The 15,751-nt window shown below is 54.7% G+C and overlaps 6 protein-coding genes across 6 annotated transcripts; 5 read left to right on the forward strand and 1 right to left on the reverse strand.

Annotated features, from left to right (window-relative positions):
* The first annotated feature begins 335 nt into the window (after positions 1-335).
* C8Q71DRAFT_4572 (GMC oxidoreductase) lies at positions 336-2,912 on the forward strand. The gene is made up of 7 exons (XM_047918659.1): positions 336-635; positions 695-1,099; positions 1,159-1,210; positions 1,274-1,639; positions 1,696-1,774; positions 1,829-2,092; positions 2,145-2,912. The coding sequence occupies exons 1-7, from the start codon at positions 566-568 to the stop codon at positions 2,718-2,720; spliced, it is 1,812 nt and encodes a 603-aa protein (XP_047784375.1). The 5' UTR covers positions 336-565; the 3' UTR covers positions 2,721-2,912.
* A 511-nt stretch (positions 2,913-3,423) lies between these two features.
* On the forward strand, positions 3,424-4,743 carry C8Q71DRAFT_729009 (uncharacterized protein). Its single transcript, XM_047922003.1, has 4 exons — positions 3,424-3,597; positions 3,657-4,129; positions 4,188-4,552; positions 4,619-4,743. The coding sequence occupies exons 2-3, from the start codon at positions 3,729-3,731 to the stop codon at positions 4,309-4,311; spliced, it is 525 nt and encodes a 174-aa protein (XP_047784376.1). The 5' UTR covers positions 3,424-3,597; positions 3,657-3,728; the 3' UTR covers positions 4,312-4,552; positions 4,619-4,743.
* A 1,193-nt stretch (positions 4,744-5,936) lies between these two features.
* C8Q71DRAFT_852099 (SNO glutamine amidotransferase) lies at positions 5,937-6,891 on the forward strand (the record flags this gene model as incomplete). The annotated part of the gene is made up of 5 exons (XM_047926796.1): positions 5,937-5,982; positions 6,047-6,178; positions 6,246-6,445; positions 6,502-6,585; positions 6,637-6,891. The coding sequence occupies 5 exons, from the start codon at positions 5,937-5,939 to the stop codon at positions 6,889-6,891; spliced, it is 717 nt and encodes a 238-aa protein (XP_047784377.1).
* A 472-nt stretch (positions 6,892-7,363) lies between these two features.
* C8Q71DRAFT_697886 (Alpha/Beta hydrolase protein) lies at positions 7,364-9,747 on the forward strand (the record flags this gene model as incomplete). The annotated part of the gene is made up of 13 exons (XM_047919994.1): positions 7,364-7,580; positions 7,631-7,737; positions 7,803-7,861; positions 7,923-7,977; positions 8,053-8,181; positions 8,241-8,342; positions 8,394-8,415; positions 8,472-8,543; positions 8,594-8,675; positions 8,729-8,939; positions 9,009-9,288; positions 9,477-9,606; positions 9,675-9,747. The coding sequence occupies 13 exons, from the start codon at positions 7,364-7,366 to the stop codon at positions 9,745-9,747; spliced, it is 1,539 nt and encodes a 512-aa protein (XP_047784378.1).
* A 132-nt stretch (positions 9,748-9,879) lies between these two features.
* Positions 9,880-12,786, forward strand: C8Q71DRAFT_4631 (alpha/beta-hydrolase). Its single transcript, XM_047918700.1, has 13 exons — positions 9,880-10,494; positions 10,551-10,654; positions 10,713-10,771; positions 10,831-10,885; positions 10,940-11,068; positions 11,128-11,229; positions 11,284-11,305; positions 11,358-11,429; positions 11,493-11,785; positions 11,855-12,141; positions 12,208-12,215; positions 12,272-12,423; positions 12,482-12,786. The coding sequence occupies exons 1-13, from the start codon at positions 10,281-10,283 to the stop codon at positions 12,539-12,541; spliced, it is 1,557 nt and encodes a 518-aa protein (XP_047784379.1). The 5' UTR covers positions 9,880-10,280; the 3' UTR covers positions 12,542-12,786.
* C8Q71DRAFT_4651 (MFS general substrate transporter) lies at positions 12,760-15,696 on the reverse strand. The gene is made up of 9 exons (XM_047918709.1): positions 15,421-15,696; positions 15,347-15,356; positions 14,892-14,966; positions 14,568-14,836; positions 13,878-14,508; positions 13,806-13,826; positions 13,612-13,752; positions 13,335-13,544; positions 12,760-13,271 (listed from the first exon to the last, which is right to left on the reverse strand). Exons 1-9 carry the CDS (start codon positions 15,541-15,543, stop codon positions 12,892-12,894), a joined length of 1,860 nt encoding a protein of 619 aa, XP_047784380.1. The 5' UTR covers positions 15,544-15,696; the 3' UTR covers positions 12,760-12,891.
* Between the last annotated feature and the right edge of the window lie 55 nt (positions 15,697-15,751).

Genomic DNA, 15,751 nt, shown 5'->3' on the forward strand with positions numbered 1-15,751 from the left:
GTCGTCATAGGCGCACTAGTGTTTCTCGTACAATCATAACTCGCTACGGTATGTGCAACACCTCCAGTCAAGGAACACGAGCAACCCAAACTCGAGAACACGGGCCCGCCCGCCGCCTCAGGTTACTATCTTTCCGCCCAAATGCTGTCTCGTGGACCAGGATCGGATGTGCAAGCCTTCGGAGTCATTGCCCCTTGAGACTCTGGCTCTGCGTTCTGATGTTTTGTGAGACGCTATGTTGCAACTTTGCGCGCGGTGATTGACTACGACGCCGCTCTGCCACTACGATCTAGCCCACTGTCCAGATCTCCAACAACGTACTAGCCCATGAATAGCACAATTGAATCTCTAATCCTGGCCCGCACCTGGCCGAGAGTCCGTGTCCCATCATGCGTTTCACCGCTGTGTACGCCTGTGTGTGGATGCGAAAATCAGACATATAGTCTCCGCCATTGGAAATGTCCACGCGGACACACGGATAAAGACGCATATCAGTCCCACTCTCGCCAGTCAGTTTTACTCCTCGCGGGTTGTTGACGTTGACCGCACCACTCGGAGTGCGCATATGTTCCAATTCTCATACCCTACTGTCCCGATAGCCCGGCTCGCGGAGGAATATGACTTCATCATAGTAGGTGAGCGTCTGCTTTCGACGGCGATCAAAGCTACTGTTCTGATCTCGGTTGTCATGCAGGAGGAGGAACCGCGGCCTGCGTACTGGCGAACCGCCTAAGCCAGGAGGAGTCCGTATCCGTACTCGTCATCGAGCGAGGGGCAGTCGGAGACGGCTGGTTATCCAGCGTCCCGCTGCTCTCCTCACACTTCGCCTCAGACGGATCCCGCTCGCGCGTGTGGAACACGGTCCCGCAGAAGCACGTCAACTCGCGCGTATTCCAGCTAGCGGGCGGCAACTCCCTCGGAGGCGGCTCGCGAATCAACGCAATGCTATACATGCGCGGGGTCCCTGCGGAGTACGATGCTTGGAGCAAAGCTGGGTGCAAGGGATGGAGCTACGACGAGATGCTGCCGTATTTCGTCAGGTCAGAAACCGACATTGATCAGGATCGTGACAGACCTGCTAGCCACCATGGTATCTCTGGTCAGTACATCTCGTCGGAGTCATGTGATAAGGTCATCGTTGTTGAGCATGATGTTAAGGCGAATGGCAGAACATGTCGTACAAGCAGCCTGTCTGGGAACATACCAAGGCGTAGGTTTACTTCCTCGCTATAATCCAATGTATGAGTGACAAGCAGGTTCTCCCACTTGACAGGCTCATTCGTGCAGCGGGGTCAATGGGTCTGCCATATCATGTAGACGATCCTAATTCCCCTCTCAGCCCATCCCACGGCTGCGTCAAGTTACATTTCTCCATTGACAGTCAAGGGCGTCGCAGTTCCACATCGAGTGCATTCCTACCCCTGCAGCTCATCCGGAGACGTAGCAATCATCTGCACATTTGCGTACGAGCTTTGGTGTCTAGGATCGACGTCCAACGGGACGCGGAGGGTGAACTCAGAGCAGAAGGCGTCTTCATTCAATCGCTCGATCGCCGTGCTTCAACACGGCATATAAGAGCAAAGAGAGAAGTCATATTGTCCGCTGGTCCAATCTCATCTCCCCAGATTCTGTTACTCAGGTGCGTAGTCAACCGAATCGTAGACATTGATTTGATCCCATTGTTCATTTAAACAGTGGCATCGGGCCTGCTGAACACCTTCGCGAGCACGGCATCCCGGTGCTGAAAGACCTTCCTGGAGTCGGGAGCCATCTCGTGAGTTGTTTCAGATACCCTGCACATTCAACCCGCGTGCTCACGACCTACAAGCAAGATCATCTAGGTATAGCACCGCAATACTGTATACCGCTTCATGATTCGTTCCTCAAGCTCAAGTTTCAACCATGGCTCATCCTCAAAGAGCTCCTCCTGTACCTCTTGTTCGGAATCGGACTCTTACTGAGCCCAACCTTCGAGATCGTCATTTTCCTGCAATCACGGTTATTTGACGAGAAGTATCACTCTGCTCTGTCTTGTGACGCGGATAGTGACGCATCGCTCTCGAGGAACATCGCTGATATCGAGATCATGCCGGTAAGTCCCGTTGGTGGACACGAACGAGGTCACAGCTCACCCGTCTGCTTAGGTTTCGGTCCGGGACATGACCACAACTGTCAGCGTCAGGGGGCCTGCACAGCGCTATTGGCTCGGTGGGGGAAGTGGCAACTTGTTTTCCCAATTCATCGCCCCCGGTGGACTAGGTCTCCTCTCCGTCAACCTGCGCCCAACCTCTCTTGGCACCGTCCGTCTCGCCTCTAGTAACCCCGAAGACGACCCAATCGTCGATCCGAACTACCTCTCTACGGAGCGCGACTTCTCCATCATGCGCCAGGCCGTCCGCTTCTCGATACAGCTCAAGGAACAGATGGCCACGCAGGGCTATCCCATCACGGACTTCAAACTTCCCGCGAGCGATTCGGACGCGGACGTGGACGCTTTCATCCGGGGTGCGTGCGAGACGACGTACCATTTTTCGTCGACGTGTCGTATGGCTCTTGAGGAGGAGGGCGGCGTAGTCGATGACCGCCTCAGGGTTCATGGCGTGCGCGGCTTACGAGTGGCAGACTCGAGTATTTTTCCGCAGATATTGGCTACACATCTGGCAGCTCCTACTGTTGCTGTCGCGGAGAAGTGCGCGGATATGGTCAAGGCGGATAACTAAGGGTATGGCCGCCTTTACCACTCCAGTTGGTGGAACCTGTGTCACGCATATTGCATATGTATGAATCTGATGTGCCGTCTGCTGTGGACAATGAGTATGTACGGTTAACTCTCATACACTCGACAGATGCGCTCAAATTATTGTCGTTCGACAACGACTTCCTGATTGGGGTACTCACTTCGAATTCACCTGGGCCATCCGAGGAGCTAATAATCATTGAGACATCATCTTCGCTGGTATCCGCGGGACGCATCCGTCTTACATACAGGAACTAGTCATTATCTCAGCAGGTAGGGCGTAATACTATGCGTCGGGATCGTTCTTGGTCGCGAGCCAAGTCAGAGTCGGCGCTTGAAGCGCCCTGCACGTTCTGGTTGTGAACCACCATCATACGCCATGTACAGTCTGCGACAGCGCCATGTCTTTTCCACCATCATCTGTATGGCAAGCCACCGCATTTAGCCTTAAAGTTCCCCGTCCCTGAGACTCGGAGTCGGAGCTTCCAACGTTGCGCCGTGCAACTGAGTAGCCATAGGGGGAAGCCCCGCAAAAATGACTCGACATACAGCTAACGCAAGGGGCAATCTATGGGAAAATTATGGACCGCAAGTCTCAAAAGTTTAGCGCCGTCCCCCGAACACCAGACCGACCACCACCACTCTGATAAGATGGTAAGATTAGATGAGATGACAAGCTATGAGCGATCTTGGACACTCATCCGCTCTAGCAAACCTCGTCTGTACTACCCGATCGCGACTTCGCGCCTCGCTCATCGTCAACCACGACTATCGACTGAACCTCATTTGCTATACCCCACTTTCCTTTGACTTCTCTCAGTCGTCTTGCAGAACTATTCAGTGTCAACACTCACTCCCCGGTATGCCGCGTCTTATGTGGCATCAATTTATCGTTACATCGCGGTCGATAAGTCATCAGAGCCTGGTCAGCCGCTGCGACGTCCCAAAAGTCTGAACGCGAACGTGACATGTGCAGAATGAGGTGGCTGCGATGGTAGGACAAGGGAGGGGCGAGGGGAGCGAAAGCGGGCGCGTAGACCGCGATATTGGGTACTTATGCCGTTGTTCAATGCGCTCATTACTTACGGTCTCCTTTTATATTGCCCGCGTGAACAGGTGCATTCATCAGTGCTCTGCTCTTGCGCACTCCCTCGCCCGTGCATCTGCTGGTCTACGCACCCAGTCGATCACTCCTGCACAGCTGCCCTTCCCGACCCCTACATCCGCATCGGGCCTCCAGGCCCTCGCGCCAGCGGACGATGCGGAGTTACGCACCGCGCAGCTCGATGCCAGTGTGAGCAGCAAAGCGAACCTCCACGTGAGTGTCATGCAGGTCGAGAAGGTGCTGAACGCGAGTGTTCTTGACTATTTATACAACAGCGCGCTGGCGTTGTGAGTGCTTTCGTGCCTGGAGAAACTAATGGTATGCTGATCGATCGACCGATGACAGTGTCCCCTCAACAATCTGTTCTCCTTCGACTACAGCAAGTTACAGACGAATGTTACCGCACCTGCTTTGCTCGGGCAGCTTTACGGCCTGCTCCGAGTCCTCGAGAAAGGGACGAAGTAAATGATCATGAACGTCAGCTTGAGCCTAGTAGCGAGCCTCGTGAGGGACGCCGGTGCGACAACTGCGACGTATAGCATGAACAAGACCATGCTCAACATGCTGGTGCATTGCTCTCCCAGCACCCGATCAGTTGCCCGCATGTCCGCATGTCCGGCTGTGTACACGTCTATTCACTTGCATGTGCGCACGCGGGCTCGTTCATCCGCACATCCACAGACATCCACCCGCCGACTGACTACCCACTTGCGAGTACCTCGGCCATCTACCCATCTGTTGCTCGCCTGCGTGACTCATTCGTTTGCCCTTCCCAGGCCCTTATTCCGATTACTTGAACAGCATAGGACACTTATGCGCGGATACTGAGGATGCGGAACACACCTTCCGCAATGTATGTAGCATTCACGTCAATACATGCCCCTTGATAGGTACACTTGTCCCACGCACACTCATTCGTCCTCTGTACGGTGAGCGAGTGACTTCCTGGACGCCCGCGTGGCGTGTTGAGTACGCTCTATGCCGTGTGCTATACGCACTGCGCCCAGCTCGGCTCCGCAGGTTTGACATAGAGTGCATGGAGGCAAACATCGAGTTTTGCGCAGATACACATACATACCGGTCAGTCGCTGCAGATTCCCCGGGTGAGTCATCCATTGATTCGATCAGTCTCGCACTGACTGAACTTCCCATGGCCCCTGCCCCGTGCAATCAGCACTGCAGTACCGCGCACGTTGAAAGACATCTTGGTATGCACGTTGGGCGCTCGTGCGATGTATATCGGCGCTTACGCCACCCTTACGTTTGCTCTCCGAGACTTGTCCTTGACAAGTCTTCAGCTTCAGGAGCGCTCGGATGCATCTACGTTGTACGATGCTTTGGCCCTTCCCAACGCAATCTCATCTTCAACGACGGGAGTTCTCGAAGTAGTAACCGAGTGCGGCCATGCTTCAGAAGCTTCCTTTCTGCACGTCGCACTCATCATCCTCTTGATCAACACTTCCAGCATCCTCGACACCAAAAAATTCATTGATCAAGCCTCTGGACACTGACCCGACCCGTTCCATTCTCGAGTATCGCGAGTCCATTGATGCCAATTGGATTCACACGATCTACTATGTGAAGTACTGAGGTATTGTAATACAGCGACACAACCTATTGTACACTATGTATCATTGACGGACTCATGTACGCTACATTGAAATGTTGATTTCATCGCAAGTAAACCATTGACCAGAGCTCAATTGAACTTCAAGTTCAACTCGAATGTCACGGTCGTGGTGGCTGCAGATCTCAGATCTCTCCCTATCCCAGGCGTACCCTCCGGCGCTTCTATACAGTACAGTAGAAATTCAACAGTATGGACGTGCACTCATCGAACTGTCATAAAAACCACATAGGATAATTGCTACATATATGAGTGACACTCAGTACAAAAATCATACGCATATCCTCACTATGTGCCGAACGGTGCGAAATCTCGCTGACTTTCGTCTGAAAAGTGAAATCAAGGACCCCGTACACCGGTTTTGGACCACCACCACTAGGGTTGCGGTCCAGTTTCCGGCGCCTGACTGCCCCTTGAGCTAACGTCAGACACTCTCACCTCGACCACCACCTAGTCGTCCAGGGACAATGCAGCCGTCGATGTACCGGGAGGAAATCACCGTCGGGATCCTTGGTGAGTATGCCTTGTGTGTTATGTATGCTAGCTGGAAGGAATCGTGAACTGACGTGCGTCGTAGCCCTGCAGGGTGCCTTTGTCGAGCATCAGACCATGCTCCAGAAGCTATCGTTGAAGCAGCGGATAAACATCGTGCAGGTTCGGACACCGGAGGACCTGGCGAAGTGTGATGCACTCATCATTCCTGGTGGAGGTACGCCGACCCATTTGGTCGTGTACCTTGTGGCGGGTGTTGACGGGATGGTCGCGGACCTTCACAGAGTCGACAACAATCGCATTGCTCGCGCGGCTTGCTGGTTTGCTAGGACTTCTTCGGGACTTTGTGAAAGCGAAGCCGGTGTGGGGAACATGTGCTGGTGCAATATTGCTTGCGCAGGCGGTCGAAGGGACGAAGAAGGGCGGACAGGAGCTGCTTGGTGGGATGTCTGTGACGGTGATGCGGAATGGCTTCGGGTCGCAGGTGCGTAGCTCATACCAGCCCATATGCGATGACAACTGACCGTTCGGTGCTCTCAGGTCGAATCGTTCGAGGCACCACTGGAAGTCGACGGCCTGCGCGATTCTGACCGGCCATTCCATGGCGTTTTCATCCGCGCCCCTGTACGTCTGCACCTCTGTTTCTGAGATACGGCTGTGTCATGATTCTGCCAGGTCGTCCTCTCACTTAATCCCTCACCGAACGACCCGCCCATTGAGGTCGTCTCTCGCCTGTCCGCAAGTCTCCTTCCCCACAACCAAACAGCGATCCCTCTAGACGTAGATGATACCGACCCATGCGACCCGCGGACCATCGTGGCCCTTCGGCAGCGGCACCACCTGCTCACGACATTCCATCCCGAGCTGACAAAGGATGATCGCTTCCACGAGTACTTCATCCGGCAGTGCGTCCTACCCTCGCTCTCGTGAAGAGCCTAGAGTGTTCCTGGGTACAGACTATAGACGGAACGACATCGACATCTACGTGTGCGTCATAATCTATGTATTGCTGCATATGTATACACAGGCTATCCATCTTCTAGACACCTATTCCGCACATATTGATACTAATCATAGACCTGCTCGGGTTCTGTTCTCCGCTATTCATGGCGCACGACACGCGTTTTCCCATCATACCACACTCGACTTGAGTAGTCAATGAGTTTTCCCGCATAGTTGATGCACGATAAGGATTCCACGAGAGGCCTTGTCCACATGGCCCGAGAAGGTGTCGGTGTCCTTCATACTCAGCTCTGCCACCCGTGCCGTCACATCGTCGCTGGCACAGTTTCATCAAGTCTTATTCTCGTAATCCTTCCAGGACGCGCGCCGTGACTCCTGGCTACTTATAGCATTCGAGGGCATCGTGGTCCATGTCGCCGACCGCAGCGCTCCTCTCGACATGTTCTCGGCACTCCTACAGGTCCTCATTGCCCTCACTGCCCTCTTGGTCCTGCAAAACATCGATGCTGCAGCGAGGCGAACGTTCACGAAGGCCGACCTGAGGGCGCGGCAGGAGGAAGCGGTGAAGAGGTTGGGTCCGCAGCGTCGCGCGGCGTCGAGCAGCGGAGGGCCAGGGACGGTGAAGAACATCACCTTCACGAATCCCCGCGCATCTGGTGAGTCGATAGTGGTCGCGTGCGCGATGTGTATCAGCTCAACTGCAGAGTAGAGTTCTATGTCGACGGCTCGACCCTCCCACTTGTCGATTGGGACGTTGGTCCAAGCTGGGCAGGTTTACTCCCCATCAGCAATAAAACAGATGAGTCACGGCAGGTGAGGGACTTCGACCCGGGCACCTCGGGCTTGCATGGGCGCGCTGATTGACCACCACTCTTCAGCTCTTCTTCTGGTTCTTCCCACCAGGCCCTGAAGGCAGCCTGGACGACCTGATATTCTGGTATGATTATTTGTTTTGTCCCCCCGTCAAGCGCGACGTTGTGACGAACTGAGGTTCGCAGGACAAATGGCGGGCCGGGCTGCTCCTCCCTCGAAGGTGTGTTGCAAGAGAACGGGGTAAGCGCCGACAATGACATATGTATGTCGATCATGACTGATCGCGCCGCCGGGCTTGGCTCCCGCACATGGCAGCCTATCAGTTGGTCTTGGGGCCAGGCGAAGGCGACGCCGAACGAGTACAGCTGGACCAACCTCTCTAGTATTATTTATGTCGAGCAGCCAGTTGGGACGGGGTTCTCGCAGGGCACGCCGGACATCAATGTGAGTGCTCTTTGCTCAGGTGTCTGGTAAGATCTCGCATGGCTAATGGTGCGGCATAGAACGAAGACGAGCTCGCGGAGCAGCTGGTTGGCTTCTTCCAGCAGTTCTTCGGCGTCTTCCCCGAACTCGAGGGCAAGAACTTCTACCTGAGTGGCGAAAGTGTAAGCACATTTTGGCTGTGCCGGCCTGTTTCTGATCGTCGTGGACTGTAGTACGCGGGCACCTACATCCCTTGTGCGTGAGGGCGTGCCTCAATCTCTGTGGACATCGTTCCTCATCGCCCGTTACAGATATTGCGAACTACATATATGACAATCCCGACTCCATCCCTGTGCCTTTGAAGGGCTTTTGGATATCTGATCGTGAGTAAGCTCACAGTACGTCGAAACGTGATTGACTGAGCCCTCGGTAGCCTCGGTCTCGTGGGATGTCGTACAAGAGGAGATCCCTGCAGTCGCTTTCGTGCGCAAGTACCAAAACGTGTTCGCTCTTAAGTACATACTTCTCTCGTCTCCCAGGTCTCCCCCATTGAGTCTTGTAATGATAGCCAGACATTCATGGACTACCTGGACGAGACAGCCGCCGCCTGCAACTACGCAGACTACATGGAGAAATACGTGACGTTCCCGCCACAGGGCCTCCTTCCCCTGCCGGGGTCGAGCGTCGAGTTCGATGATGGATGCGACGTCTGGGACGCGATATTCTCCGCAGCGTTGTTGGTTAATCCTGCCTTCGATATCTACCGCATATTCGACACAGTAAGTGACCAATCCGATTGCATATCTTTCACGAATATGTCGATGACTTACGGACGACTGCCTGTGCAGTACCCGATTCTGTGGGACGTCCTCGGATTCCCTGGTTCTTTCCCGCAAACGCAAGTCTCACCCTTGTACTTCAATCGTGACGATGTCAAGGCGGCCATCCATGCGCCTCTGAACGTGGACTGGACAGAATGCTCGAACATCAATGTCTTCCCGAACGGTGACAGCAGCCTGCCGCCGGCCCTCTCGGTCCTTCCGAGTGTGATCGAGAGGAGCGAGAGAGCTGTGATTGTGCATGGTCTGGCGGACTTTATCCTGATTGCCGACGGGTGCGTCTGGCAATGTGCATTCGACATGCGCTAGGAAATATCTGACTGGCCCCTGTAGAACGAGAATTGCTATCCAGAAGTGAGTTCTACACCCCGATTCCCTATTCTTGAGATGACGAACTTGAACCTGTCCACCTTTTAGCATGACTTGTAAGTGTATCATCTCATAACGGTGCCCGCACGAACTGAAAGTTCGTTCCAGGGAACGGCCTACAAGGCTTCCAAACACCCATCCAGAACGACAGCTTCATCGTCGACGGCATGGGAGCCCTCGGGAACGTCCACTCCGAGCGGAACCTGACATACTTCGAAGTCGCGTTGTCGGGACACATGTAAGCGCTCTCAGTCACCTCCAGCGTTTCGTTCCGTTCGGTGACTCATCGGTGCGGTCTACGTACAGGGTACCACAATTCTCGCCCGTGGCTGCATTCCAAATTATGCAGTACTTGATGGGATTCAGAGAGATGCCGTAGGCCCGTCGTTCTAGCATAGCAGATTCGGGGTCTATCCTTGCTTGCGTATGGTCATACTTCGACTTGAATGACCGACGCAATGGGAATACAACATGACATGCCAACGCTCCCTCGGTCCGTCGGGGAATTCAGGCTGCTCCTTAAAAGACCCCCTCGATCATCATATTGCTCCGCCTTCGTTCTTGTTTGTTATGTCTGGGTTGCTCACGATGTTTCATCCCATAGTCTTCAGTGTTGCATGCTCACGCTCACAGGTCTTGCGAAGACGCTTGGCGTACCCTCCCTCTTTTGGCGCCCGCGGCCGCTCTTTGTCTGGCCGCATCAGGACTCCTCGCGAGCCAAAACGGAGACCTCCATCATCCCGGCGAAACGAAGCGCGAGTGCATCATGCGCAAAGAAGGTGATCTTCGGCCGGGGTACTCAAAGTCTCTGCATGTACATAAGATGGGGCTCTGCTCGACCACCGGGCATCGAACCCCCGCCATTCCTTTGTGATCTGACGTTCGTTACTTTTCTGACATTCGTCGTAAAATATGCTGTTGCCGTCGCTGCTCAAGGCGGCGATAGTCCTCGCAGCCTTCTGTAGGGTGGGCGTGGACGCAAGCTCGAGGATGAAGAACATGCACCATAGGCTTCGTGAACATCAAGACCAAACGATGAAAGACTGGACGCGACAGCCTCGTTCAGATGCGACTGGTGGACCTGGAACTGTGCAGAACATTACTTTCTCGAACCCACAGGCTTCAGGTGTGTTCGCAATGTCATTGCTAGATTGTTACATGACCATATCGCGGCGGTTGTAGAGTTCTATGTGGACGGTTCAAGTCTACCTGAAATTCCTTGGAACATCGGGCCAAGCTGGGCCGGTCTGCTGCCAATTAGCAATAACACGAATGAAACTCGAGAGGTATGCATGCGCGAATCTATACCTTGACAGGTCTATACAGCGAGATATCTGCTGTCAGCTTTTCTTCTGGTATTTCCCTGCTGGCCCGCAAGGTAGTCTCGATGACCTCATTCTCTGGTGCGTAGTTCACATCACAGCACGAATTCGACCCATAGACTGACTGCTTTCCGGTACAGGATCAACGGAGGCCCTGGATGTTCGTCCATGCAAGGCTTACTGCAAGAAGTCGGCGTAGGTCATCCTGCGTGCTGAAATACGGCCGATCCGCTCATACGACCTGAACAGCCAATCTCATGGGACATCGGTCAGGCCATACCACATCCAAACGAGCACAGCTGGACAAACCTGTCGAGCATATTGTTCATCGACCAACCAGTCGGCACTGGCTACTCACAGGGTACTCCGAACATAGAGGTGATGTCTTCGGGTTCTATGCAGCAGCATCACGAGCCTGACAACATTTGTACGTGAAGGATGAAAATCAACTGGCTGAGCAGCTGGTTGGCTTCCTACAGCAGTTCCTGAACGTCTTCACCGAGCTTAAAGGGAAGAACTTCTACACCACAGGGGAGAGCGTGAGTCAATTCAGATTCCTTCGCCAGAATAGTATATCATGATACATCACATAGTACGCTGGGATGTACGTTTCTTGTGAGCACTTTATGCGGCATTTGAATGCATATGTGTCACTGATGTACTCCAGACATCACGAACTACATCTATGAGAACCCCGATGCCCTCGAACTCAACATGACAGGATTCTGGATCTCTGATCGTGCGTCCTGTCTATGCTCCATCTTGCCCGTAGCATATGCTGATAGCGCCATGCTACACACAGCCGTCATCTCCTGGGACGTCGTCCAAGCAGACATCCCTGCTATGGATTTCGTCCATAAGTACCATAACGTCTTCGCCTTCAACCAATCGTACATGAACGAGCTTGATACGAAAGCCGCAGCCTGCCACTACACTGGCTACATGGAGCAATACGTCACCTATCCTCCGATTGGTCTCCTACCATTGCCGGGCGGGAGCATCTATCCCGTCGAAGGCTGCGACATGTGGGAGACCATCTTCTCGGCTGCGTTGAAGATTAACCCCGCTTTCAACATATACCGTATCTTTGACACGGTCAGACATCCTTAGTAACACAGATCCTCATGCAACAGAGCTAACAGCAATACACTTCCCTCCTACTAGTGGCCCGTTCCTTTCGACATCCTCGGATTCCCAGGTTCGTTCTTCGAGACACAGACCACACCCTACTTCGCAAGAGACGACGTCAAAGCCGCAATACACGCACCAATGGACGTCAATTGGACAGTGTGCAGCACCGAGGCTGTATTCGCAGGCAGCGGTGATACTAGCCTCCCGTCTGCCATGACCGTGCTGCCGAACATCATCGAGAAGAGCGAGCGCTCGGTCATAGTGCACGGTCTTGCGGACTACATCCTCATGGCAGACGGAACGAGAATTGCGATCCAGAAGTAAGCATGAAACTCCATCTGCTGCATCACAAGGGACATTGGCTGACATGGCCACGTACAACATAGCATGACATGTACGGTTAAGCTCTCGCACAGATAGCGCACCGTCTGACCGAAACATACCTCGCAGGGAATGGGCTGCAAGGTTTTCAGACGCCCATCGCGAATGATAGCTTCATCGTCGACGGCGTGGGCGCATTGGGCAATGCGCACTGCGAGCGCGGCCTGGCCTACGTCGAAGTCGCACTGAGCGGTCATATGGTGCCCGAGTTCTCACCGGTGGTGAGCGATCAAAATCATCTATGCAACCTGGACGAGAGCTGAAATCAGCGTGTTACAGGCTTCGTACCAGATCATGGAATACTTGATGGGCTTCAGGGCGAATATTTCTGCTGTATGAGGCCTGGGCTGTAGGCGGCGACCGCTGAAGGTCGTGACATCTGCTACATAGTGATTATTGACTGTCAGCGTTTTCGTCCTACGCATTCATTCAAATCTTGTGAGACGTGTCGTGTGTGCAATTTCGGACACTGCTTTCAATGATTCATGATACAGCTGAAATACTTATCAAGAAGATAGTCCTCCCCTGATGGGATATCTACATACATTTCTATGTACTACATTCCTGCGCATCCGAGTCTAGACAACGCACCCTATCATCACCGTCAAGCCCAAAATGCATAGGGCATTCGAACACGTCGAACCCCTCAACCAAACCATGCTTCACAAAACTGCAGCCCTGTATGCAATCTACTCCTCTTCCTCCTCCCAGACAACTTCATCCGCCGGACCCTCCACCCTCAACGCAACCCTCACCTGTCTCGTCCGATCCCGCCAGCCGGAGTACATCGCCAACGCGAACGCCACACAGCACGCACCGATCGTGAGCTTCAGACTGTCACGATAGCATGCGCGGCCCTCGAGACACTGCGCACTGCTCGGCAGGCCCGCACGGCGCGCGAGGTCGAGCACGCCCGAAGCGGCGGATGTAGAGGGCGTCGCGAGGGCGGGAGAGGACTCTGAGGAGTGCGGCGCGTGTGCGTCGAGGTTGCGCCCGAAGGCGATGGAGAGGATGTTCGAGCCGAGCATGGGCGCAAGCGAAACGAAGCCCCAGTTCTCCGAGAAGTGCGCTGCCCAAGTGGTCGGAAACACACCATCAGCTTACTCCACTGTGCACGGTAGGCGAGACTTACGTAGCCCAAACCACTCGATGCAGATCGTCGGGAACAGCCCAAACATGCAGCCGTACGCCAGGCCCAAGAGCGCACTCGCCTTCCAGAGGTTCTCGACCGCTGAGACATAGTAGCATGTCACCTGCGACACGATAAAGATGGCAGCGACGACTGTGATGCAGAACGAGCGCGGACGCTGGAGGTAGTTCCGGACGAAGTCCGCGACCATGCCTGCCAGAAGGGTACGTCGTCAGTGCTCAGTGGTAGCGGAAATGGACGGTTGAAGGTTAGGACGCACCAATGAAAAAACGACCTGCACAGTTCGTGATGCTGACGATGGATACTTGTGTGGCTTGCCATTGTCCAGCCTTCGACTCGTCGTAGTCAGGGTTGCCCATCGCGAAAAGCGCTTGGGATATCGAGCCGACATTGTTGATGTCTACGCCACCGTCAGTCAGGTATGCTCTCGCGAAGTATAGGAAGTAGACCTACACATTAGCCCAGTACCCGCCACTGCATCGACCATCAGCCCGTCTCTCAGCCGGCCAGCAAACAGACACTCACACAGTGCCGTAATGCTGAAGATTACCCAAAAGTCCACGTCCACGAACAGCCCCTTCCCATGCACGTTCGGCGGCTCCAGCTCAGTCAAAGGCGGGACGACATAGCTCCTCGCACTCCCCCTCCTCGCCGAGAACGCGCTTCTGCTTCTCGAGCGCCCTTCGCCCCGCGTCGGGCTCAGCGCCACGCTCTCCGCGTTCGCAGGCACGAAGTAATCTGAGGCGAGCGCCGTGTGTTGCGGGCCCGCCGTGTACCCGGGGATTAGCTCGTCCACCTCTTCGGCGGTCGCCAGCATGTCGTCCTCGTCGTCATGATGATGCACGTGTGGCGACAGTAGGTGCGTCTGGCTCGTGCTGTCGCGGTACAGCACGGGAGACGCGATCGCTGCGGGTGGCGGTGCTGGCCTGTGTGCGTGAGCGGCGGGCGACTCGAATGCCTCTTCTTCGACCACGGAATGCGGGAGGGGGATCGGACGAATGAGGAAGAAGCCGAGGACCATAGGCAGTGCGGTGCCCACCGCGAGAATGAGTAGGAAGTCGGAGGTGTTCCCTGGGAAGGCGACGTGCGCAATCGTCGAGAAGAGGAAGGCGGAGAGCCCAAACCCCGAGATGACGACGCCGTTCATCGTCGCGCGCTGCACGTACAGACACACCCAGTCAGCGTAATCTCCAGTTGGACAGGCGGATGATGTACCATCTTGTCTGGCCAGGACTTCGCTGTCGAGTTCATGGCGCTCGCCAGGCCGCCGTTCCCGCCGATTCCAGTGAGGAAACTGAACGCAGCAAGGAGGCAGATACTCAAAGTGCCCAGTGTGGACGAGCCGTCTGAGAGTCCCTGATCATAGTAATGACGGATACCGAGGTAGCCAACGAGTAGGGAGAAGAACCCCATGATGAACAGTCCGCGCGGACCGCGAGTGTCGACTATTCGTCCCCATAGCGGTGCTGAGCCGTAGACACCGACTAGGGGCGGGGAGTTAGTGGGACATTTGCTAATTGCGATTATTCCAGTACTGACTGTTGCCTGACAATCCTATAACATTGAGTTGCGTGTGGGATAGTCCAAGTCGCGAGCCGAGTTGCGGGGCGTATGCTGGCAGGCAAACGGCGTGTCAGATGGACACTTCAAGAAGCAGCTCATGATCATCGAGAGTATCATCCCCAGCGTGTGAGGAGTTGGGAACAAACCAGACGTGGTACAATCAAGATCTCTGTGCCAATGTGATACGAATCTAGTCTTTGAAGGGTGTCCCCCAAACGTCACGTTACGCTGTGGTCAGACTGGCTGTGACTGACCGTAGGTCTAGCTTGAAAGCCCTCGCAAGCAAGCAATATGCCTTTCGCTTCTGACATGGGAGTCGAGGCCGCATATGTAGCGTATATATGCACTCTCAGTCAAAACGTGCATGAAGAGACGGACACGAGAACACGTTCACATTGCGTGAGACAACAGAACGATGGAACGCAGCTCACCAGAGAAGACCTACGGCACGAGGCAGCCAATCAGCCTTCAACCCTCCGCCTCTCAAATATGACGGTAGACGCACATAGTTCGTGCCGGATGCAAGCGCGACCAGGAGACACGTCGTGAAGCTTGCTAATCGCGTTGCGCTGAACAAGCCGGGCGGTGGTGCGTGCCCATGCACGCCGTGGTGTGTGGTTGTATGCATGCTTCGTACCGCTCGCCGAGGGTCGTCGACGAGACGCTGTGAGGTCTTAGAGAACGGTGTACGAGGAGAACATGCGGGGGCGGGTGAAAGGCAGCGTGGGCGTCGAGGACGACGACCCGAGATAGGACGGAGGCATGTTCACCGCAACGGCGCGTCCGAGCCGCGCGGGGCTGCTCTTCCCGTCGCCTCCTTATTGGCTCCTTCGCGA

Source organism: Rhodofomes roseus, assembly GCF_022264815.1.
Source record: "Rhodofomes roseus strain CIRM-BRFM 1785 chromosome Unknown C8Q71scaffold_1, whole genome shotgun sequence".
NCBI lineage: Eukaryota > Fungi > Basidiomycota > Agaricomycetes > Polyporales > Fomitopsidaceae > Rhodofomes > Rhodofomes roseus.